Source organism: Silurus aristotelis, assembly GCF_946808225.1.
Source record: "Silurus aristotelis genome assembly, chromosome: 18".
Lineage (NCBI taxonomy): Eukaryota > Metazoa > Chordata > Actinopteri > Siluriformes > Siluridae > Silurus > Silurus aristotelis.
The window spans coordinates 9,560,375-9,577,366 of NC_139591.1; the positions used below are offsets into that span (position 1 = coordinate 9,560,375).

At 38.7% G+C, this 16,992-nt stretch overlaps 1 protein-coding gene across 3 annotated transcripts in view; it reads left to right on the plus strand.

Moving 5' to 3' along the window:
* Positions 1-1,096: 1,096 nt before the first annotated feature.
* Positions 1,097-16,992, plus strand: part of b3glctb (beta 3-glucosyltransferase b) — a 31,101-nt gene continuing 15,205 nt past the window's right edge. For all 3 annotated transcript variants that reach the window (XR_014537927.1, XM_083569114.1, XM_083569115.1), the window contains exons 1-6: positions 1,097-1,248; positions 1,409-1,455; positions 4,767-4,806; positions 5,173-5,270; positions 9,725-9,801; positions 12,929-13,040. Coding sequence is in view for 2 of the 3 variants with exons in the window: in XM_083569114.1 (XP_083425240.1) it covers positions 1,179-1,248; positions 1,409-1,455; positions 4,767-4,806; positions 5,173-5,270; positions 9,725-9,801; positions 12,929-13,040 (444 nt within the window). In the remaining variant the exon portion in view is untranslated. The remainder of the gene's footprint in view (positions 1,249-1,408; positions 1,456-4,766; positions 4,807-5,172; positions 5,271-9,724; positions 9,802-12,928; positions 13,041-16,992) is intronic.

A 16,992-nucleotide genomic window follows, 5' to 3' on the forward strand; every position in this document is an offset into this window, starting at 1 on the left:
CACAGTCAGTAATGCTGGCCTTTTTACGTTAATCTCTATAAGAAATGTGTTTGTTTCTTTAACCAGTTAGATTTAAAATTCACCTCACAGCTAGCTGGCCCAAAATAGCAAAGTTTACAGCCAAGTTTAACTATCAAAACACGTCTGTAACGATCTGCACACATTAATACATCTGAGTTAGACTTTTTTATGCCTATGGAGGAAGAGAAATTGATTTGGTCTCGGACATACTTAAATATGCTTTTTTTAAAAAGCTAGATATTATATAGGTCATCCAACCCTGAAGCTAGCTAGCGTGTCTCAGCCCGGGAAATAGTTTGTTCTACACTTCCAGACCAGTGAATACGAGCGGTATGACTGGCTTACAGCCTCTGAGGAGCGCTGCAAATTATGAGTATGCATCTCATGTGAGTAGGTTGTATTTTTTTCGTTTTTGGTATTTGTTTTTGTCATGTCATTAGACAAATATTGGATCTAAATTGCTCCAGACGATGTAGGTGGCACAGTTGCAATTGAAGTGTAGAGGTTTGGAGCTTGCTTTAGTAAAATAGATTTCACCCTCGATATGTAAAATGCCTCTATCTCTGTAATGACGTTGTTATATTGGGTTTTTGCTTGTATTGATGGTTTCTATAATTGCAACGTGATTGTGGTGGTATTAAGAGGTGGATTAAGTCGGGTAAATGCCAATTGAAGGCCCAGGTACCAAATGCATGGCCTGCCACTAGGACCACCGCTGTACAGGTGTGCATAGATGACCACTACTTCCTCTTCTTCTTCTTTCGGCTGCTCCCATTAGGGGTCGCTACAGCGGATCATCCGTTTCCATATCCCCTGTCCTCTACATCTGCCTCTTTCAAACCAACTACCTGCATGTCTTCCCTCACCACATCTATAAACCTCCTCCTTGGCTTTCCTCTTTTCCTCCTTTCTGGTGGCTCCATCCTCAGAATTCTCCTACCAATATACCTAATGTACCTTTTTCTGCACATGTCCAAACCATGCATAGATGACCACTAGTGGGCGCTATTTACTCACTAGTTAGAAGAAGAGCCTCGATCCATTATATTTCAGAAAGCAGTAGTCGGGGTGTTTAATAGGACACGTTTGAATGTCGTTTTGACGTGCAGCGCTATTATAATATAGCGTTTAAAAATAAAACAATCAACATTTTGATTATGATTAGCATCATGATTAAACACACAGCTGGACGTGTCCGATTTGTGTCCTGCTTTCTACTGTCTTTCGGTGAGTAAACGCTGCTGAACTACCCTATGGAGTCCATGTGCGGATGCAGTGGCTGGAATTGCTCCAACTCGTATTCTCATTAAGGCTGCTGTTTGTCGTGGAGAACGCGGACTGCACGCTGCACTGAACATCCTTTTCATTTATGTGTGTATTTCTGCAGCTTCTCCGTTCAGCGGCGCTCGTGAAGGGACATCGGGAGGCTCTCAAGTGAGAACAAACCGCCGGACGCAGAGCTGCGTTTCTGCTCTGATCCTCTCCAAACACTGAGACCGATACGAATAGTTATTGTGACTGTTATTTAAAGAAATCGAAACTCCCTCAAGGAAAATACTTACAGTGAAATCAAATGTTAGAGTGTAGCTTTACTCCTATACTAAGACAAAACCAATGATCTTTTACCAGTATCTTTATTCCTTTATCTTTAGCAATCTCTTTAACCTGGTTAGTGTCAGAGTGGACCCAAAACACTAGGTGCATGGCAGGGAGGGACACAATAAATGGGATGCCAGAAATCTCAGGGCATCATGAACACTCATTTAGACCTACAGTCAATTTAGTGCAGCCTGTTCTAATGCGTTTAGCAGGTGGGAGAACACTGACCTGGACATTCACGGAAATCTCGAGAGTAAACCCAAGCCCAAGATCTAGCTGACGACCCTGGAGCTGGGAGGTGCAAACCTTGTGCTTCAGCATGCTACTTTTCTTTAAACAGTGAACCTCAGTGAACAGTGAAAGAGTTTATTGTAGGCACAGGCATGGCCGCAGGAAGTATTGGCGAGAGAGAGATTTAAAAAAAATGTAGGCCTATTAAAAATATTTTGCACAATTTATAAATTCCTTATGGATATTTTAGGAAATTATTTTGACACACGTAGGCTATTAAGTGTATTTTGGATTTTAATTTAATTATTTTGATTATTTTAATTATATAGATTTTTCAAGTTCATTTGTAAAGCGCGTTTCACACGCTCGGGTGATTTTAGTTTCGCTTTCTCTGGCAGCGCGCAAACATAGCCTAAATGCCTTGCCCTTGTGGAAGATAAAATTAGCTCTTCATACCTTTTACAACAACATGAAGATATCAGAAAAAGAGATCGGTGGTCTCTTTCCTGCTCGTGTTCCACATCCCTCTCAAAGCGCAGAGCGGTAGGCTATAACGCGTCTTTGTGTGGAAGTATAAAACTGTTTTTTTGTTTTTTTGTTGTTGTTTTTATGGATTCAACTTTATCATATTATGTAAGTTACCAGTATTTACTGATATTTATTTCAATGCTTTACAGGCTTTAGTGTGTTGTTTCTTTCTTTTTTTTTTTTTTTATTATTATTTCAAAACAACCCCCCCAACCACCGTAACACCGCCGGTATTTGGTCCACTACCATCGCGGTGGTAAAAAAAAAAAAAAAGTGCCATCGTCACAGCCCTATGTTATTTTTAAAAATGTATTCTAAATAGGCCCATAGGCTCATAGGTTTTATTGTCAAAAAAAATAAAAAAATAAAAAAATTCACAGCACCCCCTGTTCAAAATTACTTCCAGCGGCCCTGGGCACAGGTTACCATTTGTGACATCCCTGTCAGCAGTGGCAAAAAGCAGAGGGTAAATTTGTGCTTGAATGACACAAATACACTTTAGTGCAGATGTTTTTAATAAAGTGGCATGTGAATGTACATTTGTTATTAAAACATTAATTCTATATTAATATGTTATCTTAAAACCCATATCGTCACCAGTGATTAACTTGACATGCTAGCATGTTAATACAGCCTGATGTGTACAATTAATCCTAAAGCATTTTGACAATAACAAAATTTTAGCTGTAACCTCAAATAAAATAGGTTAATATAATTCTGAGAGTACTTTGTCCTCAAGTAAATTGGCTGATAGCTAGTGCTCTGAATCTATAGTAATGTAAAAAATCTTACCTACTGCAAACGCTACTTGAATCCTCACTGTTGAAAAAAATTGGCCACAATGAGAAATATATATATATATATATATATATATATATATATATATATATATATATATATATATATATATATATATATATATAATTTATTTATTTTTTTTATTTTTATTTTTTTATTATTATTTATTTATCACATTACAGCACAGTGAAATTCTTTTCATATTCCAGCTTGTTTAGACGCAGGGGTCAGACATGATACAGCACCGGGGTTAAGGATACAGCACAAAGGGTTTAAGGCCCCAGGAGTGACAGCTTGACAATATCAGAGCTTGAACCCCCAACCAGTAACAAAGCACCTTAACCACTGAGCTGTGAATTTTTTCTATTATTTGATCATTTTGCTTCTTTCTTGAAATAAATATTTAAACTTAGGAAACTTATCTTGCAATATTCAAAGACTTTCACCCTTCTTGAGTAAAACCATATGAGTTTGAGCCTTATAACAAGAAGACATGCACAGGGACACCTAACATTAGTTATTCATTTGTTTATTAAGGAGATTTTAAAGTCTGCTTGCATCTCACAGCAATGTAAAGATCCAAAAACCAACAGAATATATAAACACAAAGGTGATAAATCAGTGTCTGCAAAAGTAGTGTAGGTGCTCTTAAATCTGGTTAAACAACAACCAACAACAATATTTTGGGAGACCTGATTCCAAAATCTCAGTCTGGGATTTATAATTGACAGAAGCACTTTGGATATTTACCTCAAGACACCAATGATAAAGGTGCAGTGAACATTACAATCTGTTTGCTGCTTTTAAAGATCTATCAGAGGCCTCTGATACAGTGAACACAGAACATTATTAGTGTGTTCTGCAAAAGTATGGCTGCCCAACAAAGTTGCTGCAGTCCGGTAGCATCAATCTGTCTGTAGTTCTATCTGCATTTGGTGCATCATTGCCTCTGAATTTTTCATCTACTCTGTAAAGTATGTTAAAAACTAAAATGTTAAAGTTGAACTATAGACAATGGTCTAGATGCCAGAAAGATGGCAGTACTACCCACTGCAACACACAAAAACGTGAAAGTTGTTGATTTCACTGATTATTGTTTTTTTTTTGGTTTATATTACCTGCTGTAATTTTTCATAGCTGACGTGTTAGATGGTTGTCAAGGGGTTCTTAGGACATTTGTCCATTCCTGTCTTCAGGACATTTCCAAATTGTTGCATTGACTATGACCCAAACTTGTGCAAAGGCTACACATTATTGTCCATAGACAGCTCTTTGCTCCCATTGTTGGTTTATCCTTTTAGCAAGAAATGCAGTCTTTGTGCAGTATTACATCTTGCTGTAATTATTAGGAAACATTTTTAAAAACTTGTGTCATGGAATGTGCCATGACCCATTAAACGATTAACAAGAATGCTAACTACACTCAAATCCTGGCACTCAACAGTAACTCTTTCTTAATTAGGAGCACACCGGTGTATTCATGTAGGATACAAATGAGATGTTCATATCATTAAGGTATCTTACAGTCTTTACAAGGTATGTTTATGTACTTAGCCTGTAGCTTGTATTTTTTCTTTCTGTTTCCACAGAAAACACTTGACATGAAGTATCCTGTTAACCAATTGACAGGTGAGTTTTGTCAGGGGAAACACACACTTCTTAATTCTGAGCAAGAATATCAGCTTCATAATGATGTAGGGAGCATTAACGTTTCTGCACCCCTGAGCAGGACATGTTGCCTTTTTTTTTATAGTGACCTGTGTGTTGACTGACATTTTATTGGTTGTAGTTGTCTGTCTGCTAAGGGCCACCTGGAGTTTATTAAGTAAATGTGCCCTAATAAAAATCCATTAGCTTTAAAAGCTGTTGTGTGTAATGTTATATTAAAAGTGACTAGAGTTTTGTAATTGCAGAGAACTTCCACTGTGTCCTTTTTGTTTGTAGAATTCTGACCATCTCTCTCCCTTCTTCTTGCTCTCTTGCTTTTTCTGTCAGAGCTGAGAGAAGTTGTATTTGTGATTCAAAGTCAGAAGAACTCATACCACATTCAGAAGGCAGAGCAGAGGAGAGCACACCTTAATTATCAACAGCAAGTACTGTAGATACAGCTAATCTGTCTTACATGTTTTACAAATCACTGTTACATGGTTTTGTGTTGAGTTATAATCACAGCCATCGCACTCTGCACCACACGATTTAATGATCTGCATATTTTGTTTACAGCTGCAAACAGCATTAGCTTGATTTCAAAGCCAAACAGGTAAGCTTTGCCAAGTGCTGTTAGAGAGAAAACTAGCGGAATGGGAAATCATCTAAAAGCATTTATGATGAATTCTTAAAACTCTCAAAGCAATGTAAAATCTCTGTGACTTGGGAGATCTGGATAGGCTGGCACCTACTCGTGGAATATGTTTATGCCCTTTTTACTTACTACTAATAGATAAACAAATATTTAAATCTATTCAATAGCCAACACTTATTAAAAAATAAATATGGGTACTATTGCCCTTTAATGAATTATAATGTAATTACCTCCTCTGGTTCACTTCATAGCATTAGCTCAGTAGTTTAGTTGTAACTGTGCAACCCAGCTGTGATTTTCAAAACTAAGAAGGGTGTATTGTTCTTCTTTGAATGAACAGAAAGTGTCCACAAGATATCTCAAGACTAGCTCACCATAAAGGTTTTTTACCAAAAATGTTCGATGTTGTCGTAGTGAGTTTTCTACACAATAGGTTAGGTGTAATCACTTTTTGTTTGTCTAAATCTGCTTCATATTAGTCAACTGCTACCTTCCCTAAAGGTCATGAAAGCAATTGTAAAGGAAGATCATTATTATTTTTAGTTTAAAATAATACATTAAAATGGCACTCATTTTTATTGATCGAATGCTGGCTTGAGGCTGAGAAAGCATTTTAAATCATGGAAGATTGCCTGCAAGATTGTGATTGGAATATGAGAACACCTCCATTGTATTGCAAAGATCATTTCTACATAGTGGGAATTTTTCAGAGATCATTTAATCATCCAAATACCCGTATCATGTTAGGCTTTCCAGATTTAACATTACTAAGTCCTTTTATTTCATGTAAGGTTAGGTGTATGAATTGATTGATGTGTATTATCCTAAATTAATTTGTTGATACATTCTGTATTTATTGCATAAATAGTGCTTATTTGCATTTTTTATTATTGCTATGATCTAAAAATAAAAAACGAATCAATTCTTACAAGGCCAGCTCTCTAATACTATAATAAATAAATATAAAACAATAATACTACTATAACACTATAGTTCAATAAAATTCTTGTTTGCCCTCTATCCAGTGGTACTTTAGTTTGGTTTGATTGATTAAGGCACCTGCTGTTAAGCAAAGGATTGCATCACTTTGATAGTTTGTCTGTTTGATAAGACCAAGTTTTGAGTTTAGCAAATGATCAGTTAATTTGCAATCTTTAACCGATTGAAAAGACTCAATGTTTTTTCCTACACTGATAGTGGTACACTTTAAATTGTTACCATTCCTGTTTAATTTATAATCTGGTACATAACTATTAAAATATTTAAAATATATAATTATGTTAGCTATGTATATGTATATTAGTGGTCAGTGTTGGGGGTTACGTAACGCGTTCCAAGTAACGTGCGTTACGTAATACTATTACTTTTCTGGAGTAACGAGTAAGTTTGCCTTCTATCCAGTGGTACTTTAGTTTGGTTTGATTGATTAAGGCACCTGCTGTTAAGCAAAGGATTGCATCACTTTGAGAGTTTGTCTGTTTGATAAGACCAAGTTTTGAGTTTAGCAAATGATCAGTTAATTTGCAATCTTCAACCGATTGAAAAGACTCAATGTTTTTTCCTACACTGATAGTGGTACACTTTAAATTGTTACCATTCCTGTTTAATTTATAATCTGGTACATAACTATTAAAATATTTAAAATATATAATTATGTTAGCTATGTATATGTATATTAGTGGTCAGTGTTGGGGGTTACGTAACGCGTTCCAAGTAACGTGCGTTACGTAATACTATTACTTTTCTGGAGTAACGAGTAAAATAGCGCGTTACTTTATAAATGTACACATTAATACCTGATTTACTTTTTTAAAAAAGTAATGCGAGTTACTTTTCAGTTAAATTATTTTGCATAAAAAATAAATACTGAATTAAAATGAACGCAGTCACGTAGAATCGCGCACTCACATGTGCGAGCCGCGGGAACAGAAGCTGGTCAATAGCGGAGATGGCAAACCAGAGCATTACATTACTGTGATGGAAGTATTCTCATTATTTTGAAATAGTCGAGGAAAAGGAGAAAGAAATAATGGTTAAGTGTAGATTATGAGTTGGTGAAAAGCTCTTTTCAACTGCAAAAAATACCACTTAAAAAAAAAAAAACATCTGCATGCAAAGCACAGCACTACAGATGTGTGTGTGTGTGTGTGTGTGTGTGTGTGTGTGTGTGTGTGTGTGTGTGTGTGTGTGTGTGTGTATAATGTTGAATATATGCAACATTATGCAATGTTGCATATATAGAACTGGAGACAGAAATATAGAAAACTTTTGCCGACTTTCCACCACTGCAGCTCTATGGACTGCTCAGAATAAAAGTTTTCTGTGGGAGACACATGTACGATGCCATCGCAGCAGAGATAAAGAGCAAATTCACAGCTCATTTGCTCTTTGTGGGAAGATAAACTGCCATGGTCACTGATAATAGCGTGAACTTTGTAAAAGAATGTTTCAAGCTGATGATGAAGCAGAGAATGATGTAGACGAGGACGAGGTCATATTTTTAATTGCACGAAGTTTTATGAGATGACAGCGAAAGGTATGTTCTCCCTCCACATCACCAGTGTGCAGCCCACACCCTTAACCTTATATACACGAACGATAGTTACATTCCTGACGGCGAGGCAGATTGAAAGAAGTGCGACTGGAAAGTTTTCAGCCTTGTGGTCAAAATTTAGTCGATCAGCTTATTGTTCTCAGAAGTTATTAAGCATTTTAAATGTTTAAGACATGTCTTTTGCTCTAATATAACTTATTTCTTAATGGCAATTATCTATATTACACCTGTTACACCTGTAAGGCGTGAAAGAGATACAAGTAATCCAAAAGTAATGCAAAAGTAATATAACAAATTACTTTCCATAAAAAGTAACTAAGTAACGTATTTAGTTACTTTTTTGAGGAGTAACTTAATACTGTAATGCATTACTTTTAAAAGTAACGTTGCCCAACACTGTTAGTGGTGGCGTTTAGGGCCAGGAAAGCCTTCTCTGCTGGCCTAAACACTATCAGAAGCACTGACCTACATCTACAACCTAAATTCTAATATTTGTTTCATGAAATTGTGTTAATTTATTCCCAACAGTTTATTCTCTTTATTTCGTAGCGTTTCTCTTGACTGCACTGCCTCCAGTACGTGTATGTGGATGTAAGATCTGACGGAGATCAGATTTCAGCTTCTATGTGCTGCCATGTCAATCTAATCTGCCCAGGGCTCTCAAAATCAAAACTGCTAGCATTTTTTTCCCATAGTCTCCTTAAGAATTAGCTCTGTTTCTTCAACCAATTAGATTTCAAATTTGCCTCACAGAATAGCATCAACATTTTTCCATTATCTGATTGGTTGGTCAGAGGGAAACTGTTACAGCCAAGTTCAACTGGCAAAACACGTGTGTAGCACTCTGCACACATTAATACATTCGAGTTAGACTTTGTTTATGCCTACGGAGGAAGAGAAATTGATTTTGTTTCGGAAATACTTAAAAATCCATTTTCAAGAAAAGCTAGACATCGTGAGGAGGTTGGTCAACCGCAAAGCAAGCTAGCTTGTCTCAGCCTGAGAAAGGGTTTGTTTGCTGCTTCCACTACTTCCACTTCCACTGGCTCTGAGGAGCATTGCAAATTATAAGTCTGCATCTCTGGTGAGTAGGTTGTATTTAATTTAAATTTTTAGGTTTTTGTCATGTTATAAGACAAATATTGATTCTGAACTGCTCCCGATGATGTAGGTGGCACAGTTGTGGTTGTAATGTAAAAGTTTGGAGTTGTCTTAACTGGATTTCTTGCTTTAGTAAAATGGTATTCACCCTCCATATGTGAAATGCCTCTCTCTCTGTAATTCCACATGTTGTTATATTGCGTTTTTGTATGGTATTTATGGTTTCTATAATTGTGAAATGATAGTAGTGGTATTAAGAGGTGGATTAGGTCAGGTAAGTCCTCACTGAAGGACTAGGTAACAAATGCATGGCCTGCCACTGATGTATACAGTATATAGCATGTTATATTTATCGTAGTATACTGGAGTTCAAATTAATTCATATTAATTCAAACTTTCAGCTTTAGTGTAAGTAAAAATCACACTTTAAACAATCTCTAGAATATTTTACCTGCTTATTTATTCTATAAAAATAGCAATAAGTTTACTTAATGTTCAAATAATTATGGTCCAGACAAACTTCACTGGCTGCCCATCCTTAATTTCTAACATATAGTGTTTTCACATCAGCAGATTTCTGTGTCTTGCAGAGCTCACCGGTGGTTGTGCTTCTTCACCAGTTGTCAGAATATGATGGAAACTGGGGGATTCTTCCTGTGCTGCCTCGGTGAGCAACACTTTTATCCACATTAGAATGAATAGGTTAATAGTATACAATTTCACATACAATGAAGCACAGAGCACTTTATTATGAATATTATTATATTATATATATTATACTATATTATTATTATTAGACAGGGCCTCCTATTACTTTCAAAACAACTTAAATTCATGCACCTTTGCTGTAAGTCTCCATTTATACCACATCCCAAAGGTATGCAATTGGCATCAGGTCCAGTTCAGTTCAAGACCACTGAAAAACACTGATCTTATTATCATGCACTTGAATCTTTTTTGACACAAAAGCAACAATGGTATTAACAGGATACTCAGATACTGTACAGCCACTTGGCCAGTTGTGCCCGTTTTTGGCAATCCAAAACCTCCTATCTCAGCAATCTCAAGATCACTCTCAGATGTTGAAGGGTGTCCTCGCATAACGAAGGTAAAGCTGCCAATTATAAGTATAGATAATAACATTATCTAAGTACACAAGTGTCCTGCCAAAATTTCTTTCAATAAAATTTTATTCAACAACAATTTCAAGTTAAATTTAGTGTTGAATAAAAGCAAATTGTGCCTATCCGATTGAACAGTTCGTCAATATGAGGCATTGGATATGCAACCAAATTTTGATTTCTCTTTGACTTTTTAAAACAGAACCAGGCCAAACCATTGGCCCTGGGCGCCGGGGCTATGGGGCCAAATTAGTCACAGTTGGACACTTTGATTACCCCTTATCAAGAATAGCCATGAGCTTTTCCCTGTTCACCTGCTCTTTTGTACTCTCAATATGGTGCTTAATAAGGGAAGTGTGCCCCGGTCAGAAAATACCCGCCTTACTTTCATATATTGGGACAGTGAGAGGTGGTCTCCACAAGAGACCGGGGTGGTTTAAATAACATTTTTTATATGTGCATCCGAAACATCTCTCTCTGATGTTTGAGGATGTTGAAATGGTACATTTTCCTTGCCCAACCTCATGCCCCACACACCATCTGTGTCCACTACTACATTTGCCAGGCTAAGGAAAATGGGCAATGATGTTCAGTGTTTTGTCCTTCCTTAACTTCCCTGTCAAATTATGATGAGCCATCTGGAATTACTCTTTCCGCTCAGTACAATCTATCTTTAATTAAAAAAAAAAAAAGTATGGGAAGGAGAGTGCAATGTCTCACTTTTGATTACTCACTTGATTGAAGGTGTGTGAAAAGTTTTCTTTTTATGTCTGATCCAGAGGAAAATCCTCTGATCCAGAGGAAAATCAACGATGCACACATCCCATACCACTTTAGAGCAAGACCCATCCACACACATTCCTTTAAATGACTACTGAAATATAGGCCAGAATTAGTGGATGAGGTGGACACAAATCAAATGGTGTTGTCCACTAAAGCATATTCAGATATTCACTTCTCACTTGTCCAGGGACAAACTTACACTTATAAAGAAGATATTATTCATTTTTATCACAACAGTATCTGTGAAAAGCTGCTTTGAGACAATGTTTATTGTTAAAAATGCTATACAAATAAAAATGAATTGAATTGAATCTCCTACATCTGTGACAGAAGAGGAAACACACAGAGGGGGAAGGGTGAAGCAGAGATCAGGCGATCGGACTTGAGTCAGACTTGAGTCTGGCAAGTCCCAGGCCGTATGCTTGAACAGCTTTAGGAATGCCTCAGTGTCGTCATGTGGACCCATTGTGTCTTCTGGGGCAAAAGTTTAAGAAGTCTTTTTTGCAGCGCACTTCGGAATGCCGTAAGGTCCTCAGTTTACCCTTATACTGTTTTAGGGTCAAATTTGACCTATTTTCAAGTTATGATATGTACATAACCCCACGGGAACACTATTTTGTGGAATATTGATACTCCATTTTTGGGGGTGTGGTATGAACAATATGCCCAGAATTCTCTGAACATTGCTATCTATAAATACAGCTCATGTGTGTTAGTTTCATTTTGCAGGATTATCAGTCTATATTAACACAAGCAAGAGATTTTGTGTCTTTGGGCTGTGCTCTTCATCAGGTGTGTCTTTTTGTTTAGTATCATACTCCACATCATCTTCATCCTCATTACTTTCTTGACCAAAAATATGTTCACCTAATAGATTCAGTGTCTATGAGGTTACTGACTGTAAATTTGGTCATGAAAGTAATATTGAGAAAATCTCACATCTGATTAAGAGGATAGCCCAAATGGCACAGATGCTCAAAAAGAAATCTTCAAATCAAAAAAGGTGACATTTAATGGTCGTTAATCCCTTATGACAACCAAGGAAGAGCACTAACTAAGAACATCATCGGAATGAGCCCGGGGCCTACTTGATATGCTGTGTCACATTGTCAAGACATCAAAACAGCTTTTGAGTTGTTCATACCACCATCTGATTAGCAGATCCTGCTGGAGATGACAAACACTAAAGGGACAAAGATGTTTGGAAACAGCTGGGGGGAGATTGGCAAAATAAATAGATGCTAAATAAATAGTCCATGTGGTCAAGAAAATTAAATTTAAAACAGTGTTTACATGGTTATCAATGCATAACCATAACCATAAGTTATCTATGTGGTTATTATTGGATGATAATCATTGTTCTTTGAGCATTTTAGGCTAAATTAAGTAATGGGTCAAATTTAAACCACTAACACAAAATATGTGGGGAGCTTTCTAACACATTACAAGGGTAAACACACGTGCATGCACAATGTAAAGTCAGGAAATGTATGGTAAAGAGGCCTGGGGTACAGTCAGCATTCCAATCCATCCCAAAGCTGTTCAGTAGGGTTGAGGTCAGAGCTCTATAAATGGACACCCATGATTTTCCACTTCAAACCATATAAACTAATTATCCGTAAAGCTGGCCTAGTGCAGAGAGGCATTGTCATGCTGGAACAGGTTTGGGTCTACTAGTTAAATTAAAGGAAATCAATGCTACATTATCCGAAGACATCCTATAAAAGTGTGTGCCTCCAACTCTTCTTCCCATTATCACATGTGGCTGGAAGAGTCCTGATAACTTTGTCCATGTAGTGTAGTTAATAAGGCCTGTCAGTTCTCACTGGTGAAATTCTATTTCACTTTCAATTTCTGGGGTTTTTAACATATACAAACATTTGTTTTTAGTCTGGCTGAAGGTTACTGCCAGAGCTCTTTGTGGATTTTTTTCTTGGAGGAGGAAACCGTTGTCAATTTAACCAGACTGCTGCAGGTGTTTAGCAGATTTAACCCCCAGAAAGTAAGTTATTTTACTATTCCTCTATTTTCTATTAAGTTTGACCTATGGTAGAAGGACCTCTTTAATTAGACCTTTTTTTATATCTCAATATAGTGTTAATTTTTTTTACAATGTGTACAATGTTTTTATTTTATAAGAGACTTAATTAGCAAACTAGTGTGGACAAGTTCAACGCCATTAGCTTAGTTGTAGTAGCAGAACTAACTAGATCATCAAAAACGAACATGGCTAGCTTGTAGCTACTTTCTAACGTACGTCTGATAAACTGTACACATTCTGTTGCACTATGCAGCATATCATGCAGACTGCCCTAGGTAGTCTAGTGCATGCTCTACCACACAGGAGGCATTGGTTGGATATGCATTGGTTCCCTTTCAGGAATGCGAGCTGCATTGCAACTCTTTGGGAGTTGTCCACGCTCTGAAATAATGTGGTTAATCAGTCAAATTTGAACGCACACCGTCACAGGCGGGTGACGTCATGACCAGGAAGCTATAAAACACACATGGAGTAATGCCGGCACCAGCTTTTGTTTGTTCATGAAGCGCTCTCTGTGTGTATTTCATGTCAATTGTATGCCTATTGTATTTCCAAATGTGAAGGCATCGAAAAAGGTTAAGCACACTTTCTGGGACTCGCCGCCTCTCTCCAGAGGCCACTAAGGCTGCATCAGAGTGTATAAATCAGTCTTAAGAGACTGATAACCCTAAGAGACCACCTGGCAGCCTGGAAAGTTCTGCCAGACGTGTCTCGATGGGTCCTGCGCACTGTTGAACGAGCCTATACGATTTAGTTTGGGTCTTGTCCGCCCTGTTTTGACAGGGTTTGTCCCACTCTGGTGAGAACCGAGCAGGCTCTGGTCATGGAAGAAGAAGTAGTCAAAGTCAAGTCAAGTCAAGAGTAAGTATTCTCTTTAGGAAGGAGGCCATCGAGGTGGTCCCTTCATCAGACAGAGAGTCGGGTTCTACAGCCAGTATTTGATAATTTTCAAAAAGGACAGTGGCTTGCATCCTGTCCTAGATCTACGTCAGCTGAACCTCTCACTAATGAGACTCCGGTTCCAAATGCTGATCCTCAAGCAGGTCGTGTCTCAGATCAGATCCGAGGACTGGTTTGTCATGGAAGATCCATCCATCCTTCCTTTTCACAGGAAGTTCCTGAGGTTCGGTTTCGGTGTCGAAGCTTACCAATTTTAGGTTCTTTCCTTTGGCCTTGCCCTGTCACCTTGCACCTTCACAAAGTGTTTGGACGCAGCTCTTGTTCCCCCGAGACTTCAGGGCATCCACATCCCCAAATATATTGATGATTTAATTGCCGTTAGCAGTCCGGCATTGAGATGTCGTTCTTGCTCACATGAAGGAGCTAGGGTTTCGGCTAAATGCCAAGAAGAGTGTGCTTTCTCCATTACAGAGAACCACATATCTAAGTGTCATTTGTGATTCAATGATTTCTTTCCCCTGCTTGCATTGCGTCTATCCTTACGGTCGTCAGGAAGATCAGAGAAGGACAACTGCCAAGCAGTTCGAGGCTTATGGCAGCAGCGTCCAATGTGATTCCACTTGGCCTTCTATACATAAGACCCCTTCAGTGGTGGCTTGACCCAAGGGTTTTTACGGAAGGAAAATCCCCTCCATACGATCAAGGTCATGCGGCAAGCTCTACGTGCCTTAGATGTGTAGAGGGATCCCGAGTTCCTTTCTCAAGGCCCTGTGCTGGGAGTCCCCGGTCATCAGGTAATGCTTACAACGGATGTGTCCCTCACGTGGTGGGGATCGGTCATGAGTGGCCGCTCTGAACAAGGTCTATGGGAAGGGCCCGATATACTATGGCACATCAATTGCCAATTGTTGATCAATTTAGACCTGAACGCCTTTCCCCCTCGTCGTGCTGCTTCCGGGAGTTCTGGAAAGAATTCGCCCGGATGGAGTTTGTGTCCTCCTGGTGGCCCCAGGGTGGCCAGGCAGTCCATGGTTCGCAGAACTAGTAGCCCTCCTCACAATATACCACCCCAACCAGAGCTATGGAGGTTGTGGCTGTGGCCCCTAAGGGGGCACAGCTTCGAAGGTCAGGCCTCTCCACCGAGGTGGTGGAGACCATTTTCCATTCCAGAGCTCCCTCCATGAGGAGGTCATATGCCACAAGATTGCGTCTGTTCACTGTGTGGTGCACTCAGCACCAATTTGACCCAGTCCACTGCCCGGTTGGATCAGTGCTGGAGTTTGCAAAATGTTTTGCTCAGTCTACTCTTAAAGTCTACGCGTCCGCCGTTTTGGCGTATCATGCCCCCAGGGCAATCACACTTATGTCCACAGGACGAGTCCCTGGAGGAAATCCGAACAACTGTACATCTGCTACGGCCCTCCGAGGAGATGCCTTTCTGCTAACATGCAGACACTTAGCAGGTGGATTATCGACGCTATCGCATCTTCCTACGAGTCCTCTGGTCTACTGAGCTCCTTTTTGGGTCAGAGCGCACTCGACCCGGAGTGTGTGAGCCTCTAATGCTTGGTACTCTGGAGTGTCCCTCTAAGACCTCTGTGACGCTGCGGGCTGGTCCACCCCGCTGACCTTCATCAGGTTTTATAACCTTGACCTCTGTGCCACTCCTGGCACCTCTGTCCTTTGACATGGCTGTGCCAATACACACTAGTCAGGGACTGGTCAGTCTGGCGATATTGGACTCTTATTTCCAAAGTGTTGCGACGCAGCTTGAGTTCCTGAAATGTAATGTTTCTAGGTTACCCTTGCGGCCTCCTTGCAAGCGATTCCTTTTCTCTTCACTTCACTCCATGTGCGTTTTATAGCGTTCTGGTGGTGACGGGGCATGTCTTATTTTGACTATTTACACACATTATTTTAGAGCGTGGACAACGCAGTCTCGTTTCCTCAGGGAACTAGGGTTACATACGTAATTTAGAGACTGTCTTATTAAGGCATTCAAAAGCTCAATGCTCATTCTTTGTGATGACTCCCAAATTCACAGCCCCACAAATGTATGCTTACAAAGGTCTATAATGCCTAAATGCATTGGTGTCCACACTTTCAGACCCCTGGTAAGTGTCAGAGAGTGCCTTTTTTTTTTAAGTTTAATACAAGTCTACACCATACAACTATTATCTATCTGTTAAGCATCTAAATTGGCTATATTCTAATCATGTTCACCAAGCACATTCTCACAGGGAGCAAAAAGGAACATAAAATTATTTTCCGTGTCTTAATGAAACATTGCTGTTGTACATGTCTAGTCGGGATGTGCATCTCCATAACTGAGGCCAATACGATACGCATCTCAATGCATAGTAAACAAAACGATACATTAAAGATACATATAACGCAGCTACCGATGTGATGTGATATGATTCACCCCATTTCGATTCAATGGATCAAATTTCAATTTGATTCAACACAGTGTGATTTAATGCAATACAATGCAATGGAAAATATGCAAATAAGATGGCATGCAATTCAATATAGTACAGATACTTCACTTTTTATTTATTTGGTTCAGACAGACAGAAAATCATGAGTGTCTTCTGACTTCTAACACGTGGCCCTTTTAAAAACAGGCCTTTGCAGTGCAAAAAAAAACCCATTCCATGTTAATCTATAATCTATATGCCTCTCAGGACACGCCTTGGTCTCCGTAGTGTTGTAATACTTTATATTCACGTAGAAGCAGTGGTGCTGAGAGAACAGTTTGGTGAGAAGAAATACATTTTCATATAAAATATTGGTTCCCAAATTATTGGTCACTTTCTTAATAATAAAATTATAGCGCATACACTAAAAATTATATATGTAACATGCTTGGTGTTATATGCTAGCTTCACTCTTCTTACCTTGCAAGCATTTGTGGGTTCTTGGCTTTGTTCTGCTGATCGGTTTATCACCTTTGCATTTAGGACACCAACAAGTAGCTCAGGAAATAACAACACTTGGTTTATTGAACATT